The 27,032-nt window shown below is 43.1% G+C and overlaps 1 protein-coding gene across 1 annotated transcript in view; it reads right to left on the bottom strand.

Moving 5' to 3' along the window:
• The window catches only part of MMP16 (matrix metallopeptidase 16), a 243,756-nt gene that overhangs the window by 59,086 nt on the left and 157,638 nt on the right, over positions 1–27,032 (bottom strand). Inside the window, exon 5 of the mRNA XM_040431288.1 lies at positions 3,032–3,193. Coding sequence (XP_040287222.1) covers positions 3,032–3,193 — 162 coding nt within the window. The remainder of the gene's footprint in view (positions 1–3,031; positions 3,194–27,032) is intronic.

Below are 27,032 nucleotides of genomic sequence, written 5' to 3'. Positions count from 1 at the left end.
AAGTGAAAGCATCGCTGGGGCGGTCAACTAAATCATCATTTCTGGCCAGCAGATCATGCTGCTAGACAGTGATCTGCAGCCAAAATGATTCTTTATGGAGACGTGCAATTGCAGCAGAGATCCGTTCTCTCCATATAGCATTGGTTAATGCTGCACGTAAATGCTCCTTTCACCTCCTGTAACGAGCAGGTAATTATCTGGAACGAACAGTTTGTTTTCGATAATTGCCTGCTGTGTCGGCTTGTGTAAAGTGTCCTTTAGGGTACTGCTATACCTTTATCATCAGTCCCACGTAAAACCTCCCAATGCGCTATTAAATCATGCGCCAAATAAACGGAATATCTCTTTAAAATCTGATAGACTAACCTGTGATTTACTTAGTTATGGTTATATTTATTGTAGGTTTTGGGTGGAACGGCTTTTATATACTTTTGTTACCTTTGTTAGAAAATTTGTATAGCAGAACATGTTAAAGGGGTTGTCTCATCTGGGACATTTATGGCATTTCGACAGGATATGCCATAAATGTCAGACTGGTGTGGGTCCCACCTCTAGGACCAGCTACTATCTAAAGAAGAGGGGCCTGAAGTGAACATGCATGGACTACTCTTCATTCACTTCTATTGGACTGCACAGCTTGCTCTTCATATACTTTTGGGTCCCATTCTGGGGATAGCAGCAGGTCCCAGAGTTCAAAAGCTATAAGTATTAGATGGTGGTAAACAAGTGCCTTTGGTATCTTTAGTTTATGCTGATTAGCTTTCTTCAAAGAGAAAGAAAGATGTCTCTACCTGTAGGAGATAGCTACTCTTTAGCCAATGGTCGACAATTTAACTGGCTTTACAATTAAATAGCTAATCAGCAGTACTTTTTCCCAGGGAGCACTGGCTGGGGTATAATATACCTTACACTAGCTCTGGTGCTCACTAGAAGGAGAAACAGTACCCCTAGACCTATTTCAAAGTCCTCCCACCTAGCCATCCAATCACCCTGCTCTGTACTAACAAGGAGCAATAACTTCAAATGTTTCCTGCAGATGTGCCCCCTGTATGAGAAGGCTCTTGGTTTGGCTAATAAACTTAGTCATGTTGCAAGACCTGTTAAAGGACTGCAAATTCGCTATAGGGTACCTACCTCCACCTGGTGGCTTTATAGAGAAGAGAGCAAATATGCATATCTTTTTCCCCCAGGGAACTTTGCCTGGCGTATAAGATTATCTAGCTGTGGCACTCTCTACAAGGAGAAGCAATATCCTTCAAGATGCTTCTTTCAGCAGAGAACCGTGTTTGTCTAGTCTAGTCAATGCTTGAGTCATTTGAATGGGACTGAGATGCACGAATGCGATGTAACCAATGAACGCGATGCCCAACAGCTGATCATCTGGGGTGCTAGGAGCCCCCACCAATCAGATATTAAGGATCGATCATCAATATTTAACTTCTGTAAAACTGTTTTAAGTCTATTGCCAAGTAATTATGTCTATATCATGCAGCAGTGGCTGCAATTTGTACGCTGCATGTGACATGCATGCTGCTGCACAAGCGCAGTCTACAGCCTCTCCTGTGTCTTTTCTGCAATAGGTCTGTATCTGTGGGCCTACAGAGTCTAGTTCAAAATTTCAAATGATTTTCTGGCAGTTTCTGTAGTTTCTGCATGATGTGCTCTGACACATGGACTATGAAGATAACTGAGGAAAGTTTCATGGGACATAAAGTTACCAGGTCTACTGCTTGAAGTAGGTGCTTTCTACAAACAACTTGGTAGACAAAAGGAAGATTATTTTCCTCTAGTATTAGGTTAAGTTACACCTTGCTTGAGGGAAACTGAAAGAACACAAGGGCGGATTTACTAATCCGGTCTAATATTTAGAGAGTGTAAACTTAGACCAGACAGTCTAAAAATGTGCCAAATACATCACATTGGCTCAGGCTGGATGATAAATATGGTACATTTTTAGACACTTTTGTATACGGTAACTTCATACCACCTAATGGTTGGCTTACTTTGTGCCCAAATTTTATTAGGTTTACCTGTAATAATGTAATATTTCAATGAACTTTGCCAAATTTAAATTCTCTGCTACACCTGTTGTCTTTATGAGAACTACAACTATTGCCTCTTAGCAACATTGGCATCTACAGTCTAGATCAGTGATACCTAAAATGTAGTCCTGGGGCATGGGTTAATTTGCCTGATATCGGAAGTCAATCTCATATGGCGCAGTTGCTTTCTCTGGGCACAAGTGTTCCTGTATGTTGTGCTCAACCATATAGACCAAAAGAGTCTAGGAGTGAGGGAGCAATGTGGTATCCATCCCACCTGCAAATATATCATATATTTATGTACACTACCTATGTATGAGCTTCTTTTTCAAGTCTGCATTCCCACCATATAGATTTTGTCATAAAACATGAGCAGATCTCTGAAGATCTGATTTGGAAAGTTTTATATTAGCTACTTCTAGGCAAATGAGACATATTGAGGAACTTCCAGCAACAAATACACAAGTCATATCTGCATGTGTCTTTCCCTTGACCTGGCCCTGGCCGAACTTGACGTACAGTTAAAACTTACCCTCGATTCAGAGGATAGGGGATATTTATCTAATTGGTGAGGTCCAACTGCTGAGACCCACACCGATCTTGAGAATGGTGGTCCCATTTTCTGATGAATAGAGAAGTAGGTCGAGCATCCGCACCACCGCTCTTTTTATTTTGATTTGAAAAAGTTTAATATTAGCTACTTCTAGCCAAATGAGACATACTGAGGAACTTCCCACAAGTCATATTTGCATGTGTCTTCCCCATGGCCCTACTTGATGTTTAGTTCTTGGTGAGGTCCAACTGCTGAGACCCACACCGATCTTGAGAAAGGTGGTCCCATTTTCCTGTTGAATGGAGAGGTTGGTCAAGCATCCACACCGTCGCTCTTTTTATTCTCAATGGGACTTCTGGAGATGCTCAATTGCCGAGTGAACTTGTTTCTACAATGTAACTGCAATATAAAGAAAATATGTAGAATCCAGTCTTACCGTATATTTTTTGAATTCCCTGTAAGTCATCAGTAGGTAGCTTGAAGTTGTCAGTTTCCATGTACTGGTAAAAAGGAGCCATTATTGCAGTGGGGTCATTGGAGTGTTCCAGTCCCAATGCGTGACCCAGTTCATGTACTGCGACCAGAAATAGGTCATTTCCTGTGGAACAAAATAAATGAGAACATTTTTGTCGAAGATTGTAATCAATAATTTAATTACACCCTCATAAACAATTCAGATAATACTTAATTAGCTAAAGAAACAGTAGGAAAGTAATCATTCCTGCAGTAATCGAATAACAGACGAGCAGGTGCCAACAATTCCTTCATTACATAGTCACTAATGGTTTACCTTAACAAAAAGCACAGTCTGATCTGCCTGGCAACATGTATCTAGGACACATGGCCCACTGACCATGTCAATGATTGTATGGGCTAAGATGGATGCATTGGATATCTGAAAGCTTAAGGCTCATTCACACGACTGTATCCGTTTTTGTGGATACCGGCCGTGTATGTTCTGCATTTTGCAGATTGGAACGTCCTCAAATAAGGACAAGAACAAGACATGTTTTATATTTTTTGCGGGGCCACGGAACGGAAGTGCGGATGTGGACCCATTCATTTCGTCTGATCTGCAAAATTGCAAAAAGCCAAAGCCAAAACAGACCCACTTATACCTGAGACTGGCTAGGGTGCCACGAGCCAGACTGCCGGCGATCTGGTATTGATGACCTATCCTGAAAACAGGCCATCGATATCAAAATCTCCTTTAAGGGTTCCTTTAAGTTATAGCTTCATGAGAAAGTCAATATGCTACTGGATAAATCCAAATGACCAACACTCCCCTGATTAATTTCCCTGAAAACCATGATAAAATAACACACAGTGCAGCAAGGCTGGGAATGGATCCTGTTTCCTCCAGGTGCTATTGTATATTCACTTCTTAGAAGAAAATAATTGTGGGATTGCTTTAGGAAGGAAGTCCTTGCCCAAACTCTTCCAAGCAGAGCCGCAGTACTTGGCATTGGTTAGATAAAACCTATTATTAGGCGTGTTAATGTGATTCTTATCGGTAAGGACTCAGCGGAGGTATACAGTAGGTAGAGGAGATCACGCCAGTAAAAAACCACAGACGTGCAGTGCTTGTCTCATTGCTATGTCTGAAAAATCTAACAGATCCCAGAAACGGACAACAGAAGCCATTGGAATTCACATATAAGCCCCTCGCTAAACACACAGCACTGATACAATGGGATAGTCGTGACCTTAAAAGGCAGAGCTGCCAACTGGGACCACTAAAATCACGTCTGCTGGAACTGGTTAAATAGCTAACAAACCATTTATTCTTAATCCATGGCGTAGACTAAACTGTATAGAGCATATACAAATCCCAACAGAATACCTACGGCTTTCTCCAATTTAAAGGAATACTGCTTTCACATACTGCTTATTTTTAGCCGAAAAAATAAAATCCCACATGCAGGAGTTTTCCCTCTAAAATAACAGATCTCGGATGGGAATGGCTGAAACGCAGGCCAAATGTGCATAACTGATGTTTAAAATGCACTAATACAGGATCCCACCTTTCATTTTTCACAGCTCCTTTGGAAAAAGAAGCATGGAATCTGATTGGTTGCTATGGGCAACTAAGCCAGTTTTCCTTTGTACCAGTGGTAAATCATACAATTGTTTAAAATTCTGCACACATACCTTTCTTACTTTATATCAGACAGTTGACCCCTATATGCAGTAGAATGGTATAGCCCATGTATCAGCCCTGTGTAATGTATCCATGGTCTAACTGAAACCCAGCATCAGTCATGTGACACTCTTCACATCATATGATCCCTGACATTCAGTAAACAGCAGTGTTACATGACATACATGTGCTGGGTCAGCACACATGACACATTCAAGTGGCAAGTAAATACGTAGGACTAGTGGTGGAATAATTATCTTTATTGTGGTTATTACAGTAACTACATCACTATGTGTATTTACATGGCTGCCTGTCGTTAGGTGATGTTGTCATGTTGTTAATAAAGTTTAGTTTAAAAAAAAGAAACATATAAAGATGTGTTTCTACACAGACACTGACACAGATGATGAGATGCTGCAGGTAGTAATACTGTATATACTGTATATGCTTTGCTCCTCAATACACTACTATTCGTCTGTGAGATACCTGGGCAGTTAACTGAAAGCCAGGTCACATGATACTCATGAGGGTCACATGACGGCTCACATGACTGACACCATGTTTACTCCTACCCGGCTCTACTATGGATGCACTTTACAAGACTAAAATGGCCCATAACATTTTATTTGTCTTTAGGGAGAGCTACTGTATGGATATAGAATAGACATAGAATATTGCTCAATATCCTATTCTCTACATAAATAAATGTAATCATTATTAACTGGAATCCATCCATAAGGGTCCATTCACACGTCCGTAAGTGTTTTGCGGATCCGCAAAACACAGACACCGGCAATGTGCATTTTGCGGACCGCACATCGCCGGCACTACAATAGAAAATGCCTTTTCTTGTCTGCAGTTGCGGACAAGAATAGGACATGTTCTATATTTTTTTTCGGGAACGGAATTGCGGATCCGGAAGGTCGGATCCGGACAGCACATAGCATTGAAAATGAATGGGTCTGCAAAATCCGGAACGGATCCGGAAAAAAATTGCGGATGTGTGAATGGACCCTTATTCTACTTTTCCCCTGCAAGGAAATTATATGAATGGCTGACACTTCCACCAGCAAGAATAGCTGATTGCTTTAAGTCCAGTGTAGTTCAGGATAGGTGATAAAGGTAGCACTGCCGGACCCCAGAGATCTTAATAAAAGTCTTCTCCATTTGAACACAGCAGTGTTCACATTTTGGTCCTCTACTCCATTCACTTCTACGGGACTAAGGCAGACAGTGCTCCGCCAGTGCAGTGCTCTGTCAGTCCCATAGTGATGAATGGTGCGGTGTAACTAAATGGACACTACCGCTTACTTCAAAATGGGGACCCCTGTCTTGGCATCTGTGGAGGTTCCAGCAGTCAGACCCTCAGCAATCCTACAGGTATCACCTATCATCTATCCCAGTGATGGGCAAACTGCGGCTCTCCAGCTGTTGTAAAACTACAAATCCCATCATGCCCTGCTGTAGGCTGATAGCTGTAGGCAGACTGGGCATACTGGGAGTTGTAGTTTTACAACAGCTGGAGAGCCGCAGTTTGCCCATCCCTGACCTATCCTAAGTGATAAATGTTCATAGGACAAAGCTTTTAAAGGGGATGTCCCAACTGGGCAATGAATCTATGCTCTGATCAGATGATCCATGTGGAACAATCCCTCATATCTAGAGCCTTCTCCTGCCCAAATGTAGTGTGTCTTCTAAATTCCTTTCATGCTCATAAAAAGGTTTTTAAAATTGGTAATCATGTAGCTGGTGTCCCTTTAAGCCTTCTTGACCATATGGCAGATTGTGAGGATGTTTCGTTCCCCGTCAGTAAGAAATTAACTTTGACGCACTTGGAGAAAATAAGCTGAACATGAAATTGGTAGTTGGAGTACAGAGATAGGCACTTATGCCCAGGTGAATGAACTGAAGTGCTTGTAATCAAAAAAACTGTCCTCCAAACCTCAGGGTAATTACCAGTTTTCAGATGATTGGCAATCAAGTAATTAAACTGAACTTGCAATGTTTCATCAACATAAAATGTGTTCGTTGTTAAGGAAAAAATGATTTTGAGCATTCATCCTACTGGGAGCAGAGGTTGTCAGCACATCATAGAAGTAAAGCAATTAAAATGTATTAGACTGTAACCAGCCATGAAATGGTGAAGGTGTCAGGCAAATATTTCACTCAAAGTGATCACAGTGCAATGACAAAGCTATGGAGCGCTGGACGTCAGAGCTGCATCGACATGGAGGACCTTGTGATACGGTGTAACGTACTGGTACCAACAGAAGAAACTGTTTGACAGTGACCCCCAGCAGGGCTGGGACAAGGCCATTTGGTGCCCAGAGCGAAGATGGCAAACTGCGCCCCCCCCCCCCCCGTTTTTAAGAAAGAATCAATGTTGTTTCAAAACAAGAATATACTTAAAGCAATAGAACAAAGGACTGTGGGACTTTGAAAGTCACAGACACTATAAAGTTCCCCCCCATCATCATGTGCCAGTATAAAGTCCCCCCCATCATCATGTGCCAGTTTTGTAATAAGCCCCCCCAATGTGCCAGTAACACTATTGTAAAAAAAAACAAAAAAAAAACACTTATACTTACCTAAGTGTCAGCGATGCGATGCAGCCTCTTCCTGTGTCCCACGCTGTAATGTAAGGCTCAGGCGGCACGATGACGTCATTGCGCCGGCCTCTGATAGGCTGCCGGCCTAGTGCCTGCAGCCAGAGGCGTACATAAAAATCACTGGGCCCCATAGCAGGAATCTAAATTGGGCCCCCATTCCCCTTTTATAGCCCCTCCCTTTGTTCCATGAACTATTCTTGCTGCTGCGTTTTATAATTTATGCCATCAGGGCCGGAATGGGATTACAAAACAGCCCTGGCACACAAAAGAGGTATAATAGATGCAGATGTATATTATATACAGCAGTGTACAGTTATGTGAGGTACGCGGTATAATAGATGCAGTGTGTACAGGTATATAGTATATTCCCTAGTGTTCTGATATGTGAGGTACAGGGTATAATAGATGCAGTGTGTACAGGTATATAGTATATACAGCAGTGTACTGATATGTGAGGTACGGGGTATAATATATGCAGTGTATACAGTATATACAGTAGTGTAATATGTGAGGTACGAGGTATAATAGATGCAGTGTGTACAGGTATATAGTAAATACAGCAGTGTATTGACACCTCGTACCTCACATATCAGTACACTGCTGTATATACTATATATCTGTACACACTGCATCTATTATACCTCGTACCTCACATATATAGTATATACAGAAGTGTACTGATATCTGTACACACAGCATCTATTATACCTCATACCTCACATATCAGTGCACTGCGGTATATACTATATATCTGTACATATTGCATGTATAATACTGTGTAATATATGCAGTGTGTGTGCATGTATGTGTGTGTATATATATATATATATATATATATATATATACAGAGCAGTGTATTGATGTGACACATAGAAGGTATAATACTGTAGATGCAGTGTTTATAGAAATATGTGGTCAGTTATGCATTATAGTCACTGTGAGGTACATGAGGTAGTGGTAACTGTCTGAAGTAGTATACATGAGTGAGCAATGAGTAAAAACAGGGCATGGAGGGGGGGGGGGGGAAATTATGAAAAGTGGAGGACCTCCTCTTACCTCTCCATTCCAGTCTGTATGGATCAATACAGAGCTGCTTGTGAACTTTTAATACTTGCTGTTAGGGGTTGAAGGACCTGTGATGATGTCATCACAGGTCCTGGCAGATGTACCTTTGAAACCTAGGAACTACACCATTTTTGGTGCAGTTCCTTTGCTAGATTCTGCAGGACCTGTGATGTTGAAGATGATGTCATCACAGGTCCTGGCAGATGCACTGTTCTAACCTGGGAACTACACTTTACACTGTGCAGTTCCCTTACAGGACCTGTGATGACATCATCAAAGGTCCTTTAGCTTTAGAAAGGTAAACAGGAGTAATTAGGGGGCGGGGCCTCTCCTCCACTTCGGTGCCTGCCTGCAGCCTATCAGAGGAAAGGGAAGGGACACGCCTCTCCCTCCCCTGCACCTCCGCTGGCACAGACAGTTTACAATGGAGATGAGCGCAATGGAAGCGCTCATCTCCCTGTGCCCGGCGGCGGCTGCTCACTTGGGGGGGGGGGGTCATTTTAGTTGGGGGGGCACATGGGGGGGCACAGCATGATGTAGGGGGTGCCGTGGCTGGCACTTCACCTGCGCCCCCCTCCTGTCCGCAAATGGTAGCGCCCAGGGCACCCGCTCCTTCGGCCCCTGCCTTGTACCGGCCCTGACCCCCAGTGCCAAAAACCTCCACCACTTCATTACCCTGTGACCTTGCAATATCTTTTCTGTCCTTTGATGGTCTGATAATGAAACTACATTCATGGCCAAAAGTTTTGAGAATGACACAAATATTAGTTTTCACAAAGTTTGCTGCTAAACTGCTTTTAGATCTTTGTTTCAGTTGTTTCTGTGATGTAGTGAAATATAATTACACGCACTTTATACGTTTCAAAGGCTTTTATCGACAATTACATGACATTTATGCAAAGAGTCAGTATTTGCAGTGTTGGCCCTTCTTTTTCAGGACCTCTGCAATTCGACTGGGCATGCTCTCAATCAACTTCTGGGCCAATTCCTGACTGATAGCAACCCATTCTTTCATAATCACTTCTTGGAGTTTGTCAGAATTAGTGGGTTTTTGTTTGTCCACCCGCCTCTTGAGGATTGACCACAAGTTCTCAATGGGATTAAGATCTGGGGAGTTTCCAGGCCATGGACCCAAAATGTCAACGTTTTGGTCCCCGAGCCACTTAGTTATCACTTTTGCCTTATGGCACGGTGCTCCATCGTGCTGGAAAATGCATTGTTCTTCACCAAACTGTTGTTGGATTGTTGGAAGAAGTTGCTGTTGGAGGGTGTTTTGGTACCATTCTTTATTCATGGCTGTGTTTTTGGGCAAAATTGTGAGTGAGCCCACTCCCTGGGATGAGAAGCAACCCCACACATGAATGGTCTCAGGATGCTTTACTGTTGGCATGACACAGGACTGATGGTAGCGCTCACCTTTTCTTCTCCGGACAAGCCTTTTTCCAGATGCCCCAAACAATCGGAAAGAGGCTTCATCGGAGAATATGACTTTGCCCCAGTCCTCAGCAGTCCATTCACCATACTTTCTGCAGAAGATCAATCTGTCCCTGATGTTTTTTTTGGAGAGAAGTGGCTTCTTTGCTGCCCTTCTTGACACCAGGCCATCTTCCAAAAGTCTTCGCCTCACTGTGTGTGCAGATGCGCTCACACCTGCCTGCTGCCATTCCTGAGCAAGCTCTGCACTGGTGGCACTCCGATCCCGCAGCTGAATCCTCTTTAGGAGACGATCCTGGCGCTTGCTGGACTTTCTTGGATGCCCTGAAGCCTTCTTAACAAGAATTGAACCTCTTTCCTTGAAGTTCTTGATGATCCTCTAAATTGTTGATTGAGGTGCAATCTTAGTAGCCACAATAACCTTGCCTGTGAAGCCATTTTTATGCAACGCAATGATGGCTGCACGCGTTTCTTTGCAGGTCACCATGGTTAACAATAGAAGAACAATGATTTCAAGCATCACCCTCCTTTTAACATGTCAAGTCTGCATTTTAACCCAATCAGCCTGACATAATGATCTCCAGCCTTGTGCTCGTCAACATTCTCACCTGAGTTAACAAGACGATTACTGAAATGATCTCAGCAGGTCCTTTAATGACAGCAATGAAATGCAGTGGAAAGTTTTTTTTGGGATTAAGTTAATTTTCATGGCAAAGAAGGACTATGCAATTCATCTGATCACTCTTCATAACATTCTGGAGTATATGCAAATTGCTATTATAAAAACTTAAGCAGCAACTTTTCCAATATTTATGTAATTCTCAAAACTTTTGGCCACGACTGTATATAGAGAAATGTTCTTCACTCCAGGTGCTGGCACATGCTAACTCAAACTCTAACGCCCCATGTGTAGAATGGTCCTGCTTTCTAGAGGATTTAAATGTAGTGTGTACATGCTGCTGAACAGCCTTTTTTTTAACCATTCTATGTACCTATATATCATCTATACATGGAGAAATACATACCATAAAATCTTCAAACCAAGTTTATAAAATGACTCAGTTGCTACATAGGACGTGTTTCTGCCCATCCAGAGCCTTTGTTAGCTATAGTTGAAGAAGGCTCTGGATGGGCCGAAACGCGTTCTACGTAACAACTGATGTCGTGATAATACAAGCATATTGAAGAAAGCGACTTCCAGGATCATCTCATTTCTAAAAAGACCAAGAACGCATCCCTTTCACGTGCACTGACCAGGTCTTCTACTTGTTATAAAATGATTGCAGTGCATGGCCAATCCATACTATACCCCCAGATGTCTGGTCATTTTAAAGGGGTTTCCCAGAAATGGATTTTCAAGATAGGTCATCAATACCTGGTCGGTGGACGTCAGACACCTGGCACGAGCACTGCTGCCTCTTCATACTATATCAATCACAGCGCCATCGGGTAGTGGCTGTGCTTGGTATTGCAGCTCAGTCCCATTCACTTCAATGGGACTGTGCTGCCCAGAGGCCATGTGATCGATGGACATGATGTCATTGGCCATAGAACAAGCCACAGTACTAACCCATTGCTGTGGCCTCTTCACTGGTCAGTGAGGGGGGGGGGGGTGGCTTAACCACCTCCGGACCGCCTAACGCAGATTCGCGTTCCGGAGGTGGCAGCGCTGCGCACAATCACGCATCTACGCGTCATCTCGCGAGACGCGAGATTTCCTGTGAACGCGCGCACACAGGCGCACGCGCTCACAGGAACGGCAGGTAAGAGAGTTGATCTCCAGCCTGCCAGCGGCGATCGTTCGCTGGCAGGCTGGAGATGTGTTTTTTTTAACCCCTAACAAGTATATTAGACGCTGTTTTGATAACAGCGTCTAATATACCTGCTACCTGGTCCTCTGGTGGTCCCCTTTGTTTGGATCGACCACCAGAGGACACAGGTAGCTCAGTAATATGTTGCACCAAGCACCACTACACTACACCCCCCCCTGTCACTTATTAACCCCTTATTCACCCTTGATCACCCCTGATCACCCCATATAGACTCCCTGATCACCCCCCTGTCATTGATCACCCCCCTGTCATAAGGCTGCATTCAGAGGTCCGTATGAATTTTACGGATCCACTGATAGATGGATCGGATCCGCAAAACACATACGTACGTCTGAATGCTGCCTTACAGGGGAGTGATCAATGACGGAGGTGATCACCCCATATAGACTCCCTGATCACCCCCCTGTCATTGATAACCCCCTGTGAAGCTCCATTCAGATGTCCGCATGATTTTTACGGATCCACTGATAGATGGATCGGATCCGCAAAACGCATACGGACGTCTGAATGGAGCCTTACAGGGGCGTGATCAATGACTGTGGTGATCACCCCATATAGACTCCCTGATCACCCCCCTGTCATTGATTACCCCCCTGTCATTGATCAACCCCCTGTAAAGCTCCATTCAGATGTCCGCATGATTTTTACGGATCCACTGATAGATGGATCGGATCCGCAAAACGCATACAGACGTCTGAATGGAGCCTTACAGGGGCGTGATCAATGACTGTGGTGATCACCCCATATAGACTCCCTGATCACCCCCCTGTCATTGATTACCCCCCGTCATTGATCACACCCCTGTAAAGCTCCATTCAGATGTCCGCATGATTTTTACGGATCCACTGATAGATGGATCGGATCCGCAAAACGCATACGGACGTCTGAATGGAGCCTTACAGGGGCGTGATCAATGACTGTGGTGATCACCCCATATAGACTCCCTGATCACCCCCCTGTCATTGATTACCCCCCTGTCATTGATCAACCCCCTGTAAAGCTCCATTCAGATGTCCGCATGATTTTTACGGATCCACTGATAGATGGATCGGATCCGCAAAACGCATACGGACGTCTGAATGGAGCCTTACAGGGGGGTGATCAATGACAGGGGGGTGATCACCCCATATAGACTCTCTGATCACTCCCCTGTCATTGATCACCCCCCCTGTCATTGATCACCCCCCTGTCATTGATCACCCCTCTGTAAGGCTCCATTCAGACATTTTTTTTGGCCCAAGTTAGCGGAATTATTTTTTTTTTTTCTTACAAAGTCTCATATTCCACTAACTTGTGTCAAAAAATTTAATCTCACATGAACTCACCATACCCCTCACGGAATCCAAATGCGTAAAATTTTTTAGACATTTATATTCCAGACTTCTTCTCACGCTTTAGGGCCCCTAGAATGCCAGGGCAGTATAAATACCCCACATGTGACCCCATTTCAGAAAGAAGACACCCCCAGGTATTCCGTGAGGGGCATATTGAGTCCATGAAAGATAGAAATTTTTGTCCCAAGTTAGCGGAAAGGGAGACTTTGTGAGAAAAAAAAAATAAAAATCAATTTCCGCTAACTTGTGCCAAAAAAAAAAAATTTCGATGAACTCGCCATGCCCCTCATTGAATACCTTGGGGTGTCTTCTTTCCAAAATGGGGTCACATGTGGTGTATTTATACTGCCCTGACATTCTAGGGGCCCCAAAGCGTGAGAAGAAGTCTGGTATCCAAATGTCTAAAAATGCCCTCCTAAAAGGAATTTGGGCCCCTTTGCGCATCTAGGCTGCAAAAAAGTGTCACACATCTGGTATCGCCGTACTCAGGAGAAGTTGAGGAATGTGTTTTGGGGTGTCATTTTACATATACCCATGCTGGGTGAGAGAAATATCTTGGTCAAATGCCAACTTTGTATAAAAAAATGGGAAAAGTTGTCTTTTGCCAAGATATTTCTCTCACCCAGCATGGGTATATGTAAAATGACACCCCAAAACACATTCCCCAACTTCTCCTGAATACGGCGATACCACATGTGTGACACTTTTTTGCAGCCTAGGTGGGCAAAGGGGCCCATATTCCAAAGAGCACCTTTAGGATTTCACAGGTCATTTACCTACTTAACACACATTAGGGCCCCTGGAAAATGCCAGGGCAGTATAACTACCCCACAAGTGACCCCATTTTGGAAAGAAGACACCCCAAGGTATTCCGTGAGGGGCATGGCGAGTTCCTAGAATATTTTATTTTTTGTCACAAGTTAGTGGAATATGATAATTTTTTTTATTTATTTTTTCTTACAAAGTCTCATATTCCACTAACCTGTGACAAAAAATAAAAAATTCTAGGAACTCGCCATGCCCCTCATGGAATACCTTGGGGTGTCTTCTTTCCAAAATGGGGTCACTTGTGGGGTAGTTATACTGCCCTGGCATTCTAGGGGCCCAAATGTGTGGTAAGGAGTTTGAAATCAAATTCTGTAAAAAATGACCAGTGAAATCCGAAAGGTGCTCTTTGGAATATGGGCCCCTTTGCCCACCTAGGCTGCAAAAAAGTGTCACACATGTGGTATCTCCGTATTCAGGAGAAGTTGGGGAATGTGTTTTGGGGTGTCATTTTACATATACCCATGCTGGGTGAGATAAATATCTTGGTCAAATGCCAACTTTGTATAAAAAAAATGGTAAAAGTTGTCTTTTGCCAAGATATTTCTCTCACCCAGCATGGGTATATGTAAAATGACACGCCAAAACACATTCCCCAACTTCTCCTGAATACGGAGATACCAGATGTGTGACACTTTTTTGCAGCCTAGGTGGGCAAAGGGGCCCATATTCCAAAGAGCACCTTTCGGATTTCACTGGCCATTTTTTACAGAATTTGATTTCAAACTCCTTACCACACATTTGGGCCCCTAGAATGCCAGGGCAGTATAACTACCCCACAAGTGACCCCATTTTGGAAAGAAGACACCCCAAGGTATTCCGTGAGGGGCATGGCGAGTTCCTAGAATTTTTTATTTTTTGTCACAAGTTAGTGGAATATGAGACTTTGTAAGAAAAAAAAAAAAAATCATCATTTTCCGCTAACTTGTGACAAAAAATAAAAAGTTCTATGAACTCACTATGCCCATCAGCGAATACCTTAGGGTGTCTACTTTCCGAAATGGGGTCATTTGTGGTGTGTTTGTACTGTCTGGGCATTGTAGAACCTCAGGAAACATGACAGGTGCTCAGAAAGTCAGATCTGCTTCAAAAAGCGGAAATTCACATTTTTGTACCATAGTTTGTAAACGCTATAACTTTTACCCAAACCATTTTTTTTTTACCCAAACATTTTTTTTTTATCAAAGACATGTAGAACAATAAATTTAGAGCAAAATTTATATATGGATCTCGTTTTTTTGTAAAATTTTACAACTGAAAGTGAAAAATTTCATTTTTTTGCAAAAAAATCGTTAAATTTCGATTAATAACAAAAAAAGTAAAAATGTCAGCAGCAATGAAATACCACCAAATGAAAGCTCTATTAGTGAGAAGAAAAGGAGGTAAAATTCATTTGGGTGGTAAGTTGCATGACCGAGCAATAAACGGTGAAAGTAGTGTAGGTCAGAAGTGTAAAAAGTGGCCTGGTCTTTCAGGGTGTTTAAGCACTGGGGGCTGAGGTGGTAAAAGGGGTTCTCTGGGCTATTGACATTGACAACCTATCCTCTAGATAGGTCACCAATATCAAATTGTTGGGGTCCGACACGCAGCACCACCACGGATCAGTGTTTCAGGCTGCCGTGGTGCTGTAAACTATCTAGTGTACGGCGTAGCTGGAGGAAGACAGCTCCATACAGTGTGTAGTGGCCATGCCAGAGTACTGCAGCTCAGTTTCTATTTAAGTGAATGGGAGCTGAGCTTAAGTATGCTTGAGCCTTCTGCTTCCAGCTGCACGCTGTTACTTTCCGGTGCCGCAGCAGTGCAAAACAGCTGTTAGGTGGAGATACTGGATGCCGAACACTGGCTCTGCATAATCGACAATATAGACAGACTATTCAGCCAAGGCAAGCAAATGTAAAGGAGAAGAAGGTTTAAAGAGGACCTTTCACCGATTCTTACCCTATGAACTAAGTATACAGACATGTGGAGCGGCGCCCGGGGATCTCTCTGCACTTACTATTATCCCCGGGCGCCGCTCCGTTCTCCTGCTATGCCCTCCGGTATCTCCGTTCCCTAAGTTATGGTAGGCGGAGTCTGCCCTAGCGCTGGCCAATCGCATTGCAGAGCTCACAGCCTGGGAGAAAATAACCTCCCAGGCTGTGAGCTCTGCGCTGCGATTGGCCAGCGCTAGGGCAGACTCCGCCTATCATAACTTAGGGACTGGTATCTCCGCCTACTATAACTTAGTGAGCGGAGATACCGGAGGACATAGCAGGAGAACGGAGCGGCGCCCAGGGATAATAGTAAGTGCAGTGAGATCCCCGGGCGCCGCTCTCCATATCTGTATACACTGCGTGCAGAATTATTAGGCAAATGAGTATTTTGACCACATCATCCTCTTTATGCATGTTGTCTTACTCCAAGCTGTATAGGCTCGAAAGCCTACTACCAATTAAGCATATTAGGTGATGTGCATCTCTGTAATGAGAAGGGGTGTGGTCTAATGACATCAACACCCTATATTAGGTGTGCATAATTATTAGGCAACTTCCTTTCCTTTGGCAAAATGGGTCAAAAGAAGGACTTGACAGGCTCAGAAAAGTCAAAAATATTGAGATATCTTGCAGAGGGATGCAGCACTCTTAAAATTGCAAAGCTTCTGAAGCGTGATCATCAAACAATCAAGCGTTTCATTCAAAATAGTCAACAGGGTCGCAAGAAGCGTGTGGAAAAACCAAGGCGCAAAATAACTGCCCATGAACTGAGAAAAGTCAAGCGTGCAGCTGCCAAGATGCCACTTGCCACCAGTTTGGCCATATTTCAGAGCTGCAACATCACTGGAGTGCCCAAAAGCACAAGGTGTGCAATACTCAGAGACATGGCCAAGGTAAGAAAGGCTGAAAGACGACCACCACTGAACAAGACACACAAGCTGAAACGTCAAGACTGGGCCAAGAAATATCTCAAGACTGATTTTTCTAAGGTTTTATGGACTGATGAAATGAGAGTGAGTCTTGATGGGCCAGATGGATGGGCCCGTGGCTGGATTGGTAAAGGGCAGAGAGCTCCAGTCCGACTCAGACGCCAGCAAGGTGGAGGTGGAGTACTGGTTTGGGCTGGTATCATCAAAGATGAGCTTGTGGGGCCTTTTCGGGTTGAGGATGGAGTCAAGCTCAACTCCCAGTCCTACTGCCAGTTTCTGGAAGACACCTTCTTCAAGCAGTGGTACAGGAAGAAGTCTGCATCCTTCAAGAAAAACATGATTTTCATGCAGGACAATGCTCCATCACACGCGTCCAAGTACTCCACAGCGTGGCTGGCAAGAAAGGGTATAAAAGAAGAAAATCTAATGACATGGCCTCCTTGTTCACCTGATCTGAACCCCATTGAGAACCTGTGGTCCATCATCAAATGTGAGATTTACAAGGAGGGAAAACAGTACACCTCTCTGAACAGTGTCTGGGAGGCTGTGGTTGCTGCTGCACGCAATGTTGATAGTGAACAGATCAAAACACTGACAGAATCCATGGATGGCAGGCTTTTGAGTGTCCTTGCAAAGAAAGGTGGCTATATTGGTCACTGATTTGTTTTTGTTTTGTTTTTGAATGTCAGAAATGTATATTTGTGAATGTTGAGATGTTATATTGGTTTCACTGGTAAAAATAAATAATTGAAATGGGTATATATTTGTTTTTTGTTAAGTTGCCTAATAATTATGCACAGTAATAGTCACCTGCACACACAGATATCCCCCTAAAATAGCTAAAACTAAAAACAAACTAAAAACTACTTCCAAAAATATTCAGCTTTGATATTAATGAGTTTTTTGGGTTCATTGAGAACATGGTTGTTGTTCAATAATAAAATTAATCCTCAAAAATACAACTTGCCTAATAATTCTGCACTCCCTGTAGTTAGTTCATAGGGTAAGAATCGGTGAAAGGTCCTCTTTAAGATCAAGAACATCCACTTTGCCAATCTGCCCTATCTTCAGAGAGTCTTAGGGTACGGCCACATGGCCAAGTTTCCAGATGAGTGAATCCAATAAAGAGAAGCCATACCTGTTCTTCAAGGGGTTTTCCTATCTGAGACAATGGGGGCATATCGCTAGGATATGCCCCCATTGTCTGATAGGCATGGGTCTGATATGGCCCCAATGTCTGAGATGGGAAAACCCCTTTAAGGTCCCATTCAGATTTTGGCTCCACGGTCCACAACATACAGCAAAAGATAGGACATGCCCTATCTTTTGCGCTGCAGAGTTACGGACCCGGAAGCCCACGTTAAGGGCTTCCAAGTGTTTCCTTGGCCTTACAATCCGTGCCTCCACAACGCAAAAGATGGGAAATGTTCTTATCTTTTGCCATATGTTGCGAATCGCAGACCCATTTACGTCAATGGGTCTGCCCCGCAGCACTTAGTTCACATTGCCGGTGTCCTTATTTTGCAGACCTGATGTTTGCGGTCTAAATGGGACCTTATACTTTCTCGCCTTTTATGGTCCACTCCTGATTTTGTCTTCCAAAACTGCATCAGAAAACCTGACCGCGTGGCCGTACCCTTAAACCCAACAGTCGCCACTTGTACAGTTAACATTCAGAAGAATCCCTTTTACTTTTGTTGTTGAAACAGAAACTCTTATTTCTGGCTCTGCCATCATTTCCTGCACGTTTGCTACCATCTATCAAAGGAAGCACTGAAGTAAACATCTTAGATTTAATGCCAAGTATTTTTGCCTGTAGAAATTAGACAAAGTCATTTATGCATGCAAAAAAAAAAATTGATTTTCACTTGTCAGCTTTCAAGATCTGTCTGCAGCAAAACATAAGCCGGCAAATATTTTTAGATCTTTATTGTAACTTGTTTATGTAGGTTTTTCATGTATTACATCAGTTCAAGACCAACCAAATGTGGAGAGGCAGTGGGATAAAGAGACAAAAGCGAGCTTCAGATCCTCTAAGCACTTTATTCTAACATCAGACTAAGCGAGCAGAACATAAGAAAGAAGTCTGTTACTGCGATGCAAAGCAGCTTGAACCTCCACATCTGTAGAGAAATGGAGACACAAGTTCCTGTAGAGTAGTTTACGCTGGGCCGGGACAATTTTATGTTCATGGAAACAGCTCAACTGGAGAAGAATTGGACAGGTTGAATTTGACTCCGTCCAGTCCTCTGGTTCTAATGAGATAGGAGGCACTAGCAGTCCCTGGAGTACTTTTACAGACATAGACGTACACAACATGTTACACAACACAACCATTTTATAAATTTGGCACAACCTCACAAAGCAAAGGCTGACTTAAAAGGGACACCAAAAGTACCGCGAATCATAAAGTCCCCGCTATGTGTTTCAAGGCCCTTCTTTATATTCCTAACATATTCTTGCACACGGGTCTGGAATTATGGAGGGTCCTACCCAAATAGCAGAGGCTACACGGGCGCTCCAGCATGTATCTGACCCCGCACGCTAGCACTTAAACTTCCCTTTAAAGGTAAACTCTATGGGGGAGATTCATCAAACCGGTATAAAGTAGAACTGACTTAGTTGCCCATAGCAACCAATCAGATTCCACATTTCATTTTCCAAAGGTGCTGTCAAAAATGAAAGGAGGAATCTGACTGGTTGCGATGGGCAACTAACAGTTCTACTTTACATAAGTTTATACCAGGTTACAGTTTTCTGCCTTCTATCACACTGATTACAATTCCTACAAGGTGAACACATTCCTATCTTCTCACCCTGATTGGGGTTTAACCTACTATGTCCCAACTTAGGGGGTCACTTATTAAGACCGGCATTTCTAGACGCCGGTCTTAATAACCCTGTGTGGTGGTGGTGGTGGATCCACCGAAGTTATGAAGAGGCGCCGGCCTCTACGTAACTTCGGCGCATCCACTGCCGGTCAAAATTTACGACAGCTTCCTTGCTGGTGTAAATTTAGACAGTTTTCTACGCCTAAAACACTTGCAGAAAAACATAAATGAGATGGACCTCCCGTCCTAGTTCCCTTTTTTAGCCCTGGCGTGATCAGAGAAAAGTACCATATTGCGGCGCAAATAACCTTTGCATCACAATCTGCGCCAGAAATACCCCAAAAATAGTGGAATTTCTGTTAGTAAATGACCACCTTAGTCTTTAAATTGTCGGCTTTAGGACCTAAAATCATTGTGTTTTCTTTCACCTCTTCTATAAATCTCTCTAAATAACCTTGCTCATATCCTTTTTCTAAAACTCTGTCAGTCAATACTTTGTTTCTGATGATCTTCCCTCTTTGAACAATTTCTCTAAATCCTTTTCTGTAATTTCTGGAAATCCTTTTTATATTGACCCTTCAAAATATTGGCTATCCGAGGGGCATAATGATAACTAAAAACGTCAGTGTAGGCATGCCTATCGGCAGGTTTAAAGAACGTCCTAGTATTTAAAAATCCCTCCTCTACAAAAATGTCTTACGTAAAAAAAAAATCTGACTAAGGTGAGTATATGAGTTTATTGTTTTTATTATTTATAGTATACTGTGGCAAGAATATATACTATATACTGGCACAATATGGGGGGGCGGCCACTATGGAGAAGAGGGGAAGCACTATGGGTGCCCTATATACTGGCACAATATGGGGGACACTATGGAGAAGAGGGGAAGCACTATGGTGGCCCTATATACTGGCACATTATGGGAGGAACTATGGAGAAGAGGGGAAGGAGCACTATGGGGGCATCTACTGGGGGCCCTATGTACTGGCATGCATTATTGGGGGGCTCTATGGAGAAGTGGGGGGGGAGCACTATGGGGGCATCTACTGGGGGCTTTATGACGCGGCTCCGCCTGGTTCCTAACTTTTTCAGCTGGATTCTAAGGAAATTTGTCAAGCCCTGCCTGTCACGACCATGGTCATGGTCGTGACTCCTGGAACCGCATGCAGTTGCCTGCGGTCTTGTCTTGTTGTCAATCACAGGTGAGGGCTGTAGTATGTTGCCTCACCTGTGGTTGCCGCTGGCAACATAATGTATGTGGCAGTATAGCAGCCTGAGCTGGTGCTAGGCAGCTTGCTGTAAAGTGCATGCGGTTGCACCAGGCAACCTGTCCTTGTATGTATGCACTTTGTATGTCTGGTGTGCACGAGGTTTATATAGGTGTGCACTGTGACACTTCCCTTCACTTGTGGCTGCCCGTTTTGTGTACATGTGGTGGCAGTGTCTCGGCCTTCTGGCTGACTCCCAGGACATGGTTGCCACGCATGTCGTTGCCTGCGGTAACAGCTGCAGTGTGGTTGTTTATTGTGCACTTCCCCTTTAAGTGGCTTTTTCCCTTACCTGGTGTAGGAAGGGTTAACTCCCTTCTTTGTGTGAACACTGGGTGTGACTGTGTGTGGGTGTGGCTACATGGGCTATAAAGCCTCAGTTAAGATCAGAAGTCTGAGGGGTACTCCAGCCTTGTTTGTAAGCTGGAGTCATTCTCCTGGTCTTTTACCATCTGCCAGTGAGGGCCACCCTTGTGGTCATAAATGTTTATATGTGATGTTAAGTTGATGTTGTTTTCCTTTCATGTTTAATGCAGCTATGGATCTGGGTTCCTGTGTGTGTATGTGTGTAGGCTGTGTCCATTTATGTATGGTGTGGACATCTGCTTGTGAGCACGGGATCCAGTCAGCAAGGCTGTGGCAGGTAGGTTTGAACTAGAGTAGTTCTCCTGCCATATCCATAGGTCTGTTTATGTACCCCATCTCCTTGCAGCTTGGCCAGTGAGACTCCTGTTCCTCCGTATCCAGGAGGAACAGGTCGTCTTACCCTGCTCCTGGTTCAGGGCCACCCTGAGGGCTAGTAGGGACCCCAAGGTTCCGGAGTATGAGCCCTCCTACCATCAGGGTCGGCTCATACAGCTAGGAGTCAGGGTCAGAGTTAGGGACGTAATAGGAGGTGACCTGCTCCCTAATTCTGTCGTCCTGGTCGAGCAGCGACCATACATTTTCTGGCATCGCACGGCTGAGGGTTTCCCCCATCCTCAGCCGTGACACTGCCATAGGGTACCATTGCACTTTAGGCTACAGCTCTATAGGAACTTATTTTTATAAATTGAAAATACATAAAAGAAATTCTGTGCCATTTCCCATCTTGTTCTTCCCTTTACACCAAAAATTTTACAACAAAATATTCCACAGAGCCACAACCTGCCTAAAAGAAAGTGGCCCCAGCAGAAAACGGTTGGTGCCCCACAATTCCTATGTACTGCCACCATTTACATGGATGACCATGAAATAAATCCCTAGATGCCACTCTACCTCGTAGTTTTACACTTTGTATAAATGCGATTTTGGTTGAAGGACCTTCTCTGTTGACTTCTCCTGATAGCACAAAGTGCTATTGTAACTACAGATGAGTGAATCAATCCTAAATTAATTAATTCAACCCAAATTTTTCCAACAATTTGGGTGAAATCCGAATCTTAGGCGATTCGACTCGGGCAAAATACCTCGTAGTATCACATTTTGTATTAATGTGATTTTGGGTGAAGGAACTTCTCTGTTGACTTGCCCTGATAGCAGAAAGTGCTATTCTGACTAGAGATAGGTGAATCAATCCTATATTAATGAATTCAACCCAAATTTTTACAAAAATTTCGGTGAAATCTGAATCTTAGGCAATTCAACTTGGGCAAATTTCTCAAAATGGCATCAGCCTTTTTTAAGGTTAGAAAACAGGAAGAATAAAGGAGGATCACATGACCTGACCCCAAGCAGAGCGCGTGCATAAACCAGCAGGCATTTGCAGCCATGAAGCACCATGGACTATTTAAAAAAATATATATATAAAATACTACAAAAAAGGGGCCATTTGTTACCACCAGCAGTTTGTTTACCCATAGCCATATATGTAGCTGTCACTTTGACATTACTAATGATGTTTTGGCGTTAAATAGCTTGAAATGAGTTGCATACAGTCCTAGGAGACCTCAGAGCGTCAAACACTACTTTTCAGGGCAGCTGGAGCACTTCCACTTTGGGTCGAATTTACTCAGACCAGAATAGAATCAACAGACTGATTCAGGCGAATCGAATCTGAATCGAATGTCAAGAAACTCGCTCATTACTAATTCTAGCCAATGAAGACCGAAGACTGATCTTCAGGTATAATCTACAAACAAGTCTCCTGTCTCCTAGTAAATGAAAATTGGGTTTTATCACATACTTTACAAAACATCTGAAACATATTAAAATTATGTTCTTGATCTTGGTTAGCATTGTAGGCCTCTTAATGAAATATGGTAACGGCAACAATGTAACAAAAGTAACCAAATAGCATTGCAGAATATACAGTCAAGCTCACTGTATACTCTTTGTATTATCTCAAGCAATTCCGATGTTGGAAGATTTATTGAACAAGGAAGTTTCAATCTAACATATGCCATTTTATCTCAACATGCCGCCTGACAGATGCTTCAGAAAACTTGAAAACATTATTATACAGTGTTCTGTTTTTATTCTCTCTCGGAATGAAGAAAATTAAGTGCCAATCTTTCCTGACGTTCCTTATGAATGTTTGCAACCAGTCAGTGTTCTTACAATTACATTTACATAGGTAGACATGGTATGGTTATTTATCAGTAGAAAAATTACAGTGTCTTACACGCGGATCCCAGACACTAGCGATATTGTTGTCTACCTCTTTAATAAATAAGGGAAAAAATAATTTCACTGGAGAATGGACTAAAAAAAACAGATAATAGAAGGTACAGATACTTCACATCATGATCCCTGGGAATAATAATGCTAAATAAATCTGTCTCTTAACGGGATTGTGTCGTCACTAAATGACCTAGTGTTGAACATATTTTAAATATTTTTTGGTGATATTATAATTCAATTTCTATGTGACTACTATATTTTTTTTAAAAAATGCAGTTTTTGCACTAGCCACTAAGCCTATCAATAAGTGCCATTTCTTGCTCCATAAAGATTACTTTTCAGCAGTCATCTCATTATCACAGGCAGGATTAGAATGACAGATATCACCTATATATAGATCATAACACCATACAATAGGTTATAGTCAAAGCTTATCTACTCCTTCTTGAGCATGCCTAGAAAACTCTGCTGTAAAAGATATTTCTAAATGGTGTTGGCAACACAGGCAAGAAAACCACCCCCATAATCATTTTAAGGAAATACCGTAGTATAAAAAAATCTACAATTATAAAATTAAAACAGATTAGATAAAAATAAATGTGTCACTATCTAGTTTTAACTGTCAGAAAAAAATTATAGGTGACACACCTTGAGGGTTCATTCACGCGTCCGTATGTGTTTTGCGGATCCGCAAAACACGGACACCGGCAATGTGCGTTCCACATTTTGCGGACCGAACATCGCCGGCGCTCTCATAGAAAATGCCTTTTCTTGTCCGCAATTGCGGACAAGAATAGGACATGTTCTATTTTTTTGCGGAATGGAAGTGCGGATCCGGAAGTGAAGATGCGGAAAGCACATTCCGGCCCCTTTGAAAATGAATGGGTCCGCACCTGTTCCGCAAAATTGCGGAACGGATGCGGACCCATTTTGTGGACGTGTAAATGGACCCTTAACAGTCATGTCTTACACATCCTTTTGTAGTAAGATATTGGCAAAGACTGGCATTATACGCCGTCTTTAATATCTCCTGCACCGCCATTTATGAAGAAGCGTAGGCCTGATCATAAATTAGGCACATCTTCCAGCAGTCCATGAGCCTAGATTGAAATCTACTTCGGCTTGTTGCTGAAGTAGATGTCAATCATCACTTACGCCCCACCACGACCACTCCTCTGCCATTCTCTCTTTTCAGAAAGTGGCGAGGGCGATGTATAAACGCTTTTTGCGCCTAAATTTAGCTGCGATGCCGTTTTAAAAGCCACAAACCATGCGTCTGCAATATTTTTATGGGTTTATGGGTGTAGGGGTTCATAGTAAATGATCCCCACTGACTTACTGACTTATCTTCTGCATAACAGTTATTTATATATTTTGCCCAAAACGCTGCCAAATAATCCACGGTATATATGGCACCTTCTCCAGCATTTCAGTATTTTTGTAGTAAAGTTGGTGTCTCACATAATGTACTAGAACCCTCCTCTCTGCTAAGAAGGTGCAAAAGAGTCACCAGATCTCACAAAATATGGGTGTCTTTATCTAGCTAACGGCTTGTTATGTCTTTCCAAGTAGATATGTATAGGACTGTAGAGTCTACATATGCAGTGGTCCCTCAATATTAATTGGTTCCAAGAAGACCATTGTATGTTGAAACCATTCTAACTTGAGTAATCGGTTCCAAAGCCCCAAAATGTCATCCAAAATAAGAGATGAGTATTTAAGAAAAATAAGCCAGATAAAAACTAAAAACTAAGACGGATAAAACAAGTCCTTACATATAACAGTCAGGACTAGCTGCTAACTAGCAACTAATCCAGCTATGTTACCAGAGAAGTGGCCGTGATTGGTTGGATCTGAGTCTGAGACATTGTGTGTTGAGTCTGGTTTCAACTTATGATGTTTCAGAAAAGACCATTGTATGTTAAAAATATTGTATCCTGAGGCCATGAGTGAGCTCTGTATTTTAGTTTAATATGGAGCATGAGGTTTCTTTCCTTTCCTGCTGGTCTTGCCTGCACTAGAACTTGGCTCTAAAAGACCAAAAATGATCTGTCCATAGGCAGAAGACTCTTTAGTCAGCCTTCCAGAGCAAAACAATACATTTTAGGCCCCTTTCACATGAGCGAGTTTTCCTTGCGGGTGCAATGCGTGACGTAAACGCATAGCACCCGCACTGAATCCTGACCCATTCATTACAATGTGTCTGTGTACATGAGCGTTTTTTTTTTCACGCATTAGTTCTGCGTTGCGTTAAAAAAGCAGCATGTTCTATATTTTTCACGCAGCCCTGGCCCCATAGAAGTGAATGGGGCTTTAGTGAAAAACGCATTGCATCCTGAAACAAGTGCGGATGCAGTGCGGTTTTCACTGAAGGTTGCTAGGAGATGTTGTTTGTAAACATTCCGTTTTTTATCAGGCGCGTGAAAAAACGCATCAAAATGCATTGCACTCGCGCGGAAAAAACTGAACAAGTGAATGCAATTCAAGACAAAACTGACTGAACTTGCTTGCAAAATGGCGCGAGTTTCACTGAACGCACCCGGACCGAATCCGTCAAGCTCGTGTGAAAGAGGCCTTAGAGTACGGCCACAGGATAGGGTTTCTGCATGCAAATTTTGAAGCCAAAATCAATAGTGGATCATAAAAGTCAGAAAGTATGACAGATACAACTTCTCATGTTTTTAAATTTAGTCCTGATTTTGGCTTCCAAAACTGCATGCAGAAACCCGACAGTGTGTCCGTACCCTTTGGGTGACCTGAACAATGGGCTTGGATTGTAACAATGACATAACACATCAGTATTTATCAGATGCTGGACTGTGACCCTGGTGTAGTTAAACAAATTAGGTAAAAAATGACCCCCATTTAAAGGGCTTTTCCAGTTTGACTTTCAGCTAGAACCTCAGGGTGTTATCCTGCCAGGTGTTATCCTGCCAGCCATCTGGTATGTACCCTTATAAAAGGATCTGAAATCCATATACAAGGATCTGGACTTTGCTGCAGGGAAGCCATCTGGCTGCTATGTCTTGGAAAAGTGTCACTGACTGCTGACCCACTGGAGTCAGAGACACCGGTGTAAGGCACCAAAGGAAACAGGCTGAGCCCGGGGCAGGCAGAGTTTGTGTGAATTTGTGAAACTAGTATGTGGTCAGGGCAGACAGCAAAGGGTCAGCACGGTAAACAGGCTAAGGTCAGGTCAGGCAGCAGAGGGTCAGAATTGGTAAACAGGTAGAAGTCGGTACATGGGCAAACAAACAGAACAGCACCCCTTCACTTGGTACTAGCAAACTACATAACCAATATAAAGCTAGAAAATCTAGATAAAGCTCAGGCACCCTCTCATAGGGGAAGGTGTCTGAAATACTGTAAAGTAACCAGCCATTGGATGCAAGAAACTATGGTCCAGGGTCCGCAGAAGACACAAGGGAGGCCAGTAGCCATATTAGTGGGCAGCGGAGGGTAAGTGGGGGTGGACTGCCGAGACAAAGGGACAAGCAGAGTAAGTCACATGGCACCCATGCCCGCCTGGAGGAGCGGGGAACAGCAGTGGGCATGGGCTGCCTTTGCAAAACAGGAAACTGTGTTGACCAGAAAA

The sequence above is a fragment of the Bufo bufo genome, chromosome 5 (assembly GCF_905171765.1).
Source record: "Bufo bufo chromosome 5, aBufBuf1.1, whole genome shotgun sequence".
NCBI classification, from domain to species: Eukaryota; Metazoa; Chordata; class Amphibia; order Anura; family Bufonidae; genus Bufo; species Bufo bufo.
This window is presented reverse-complemented; position numbering and strand designations above follow the sequence as displayed.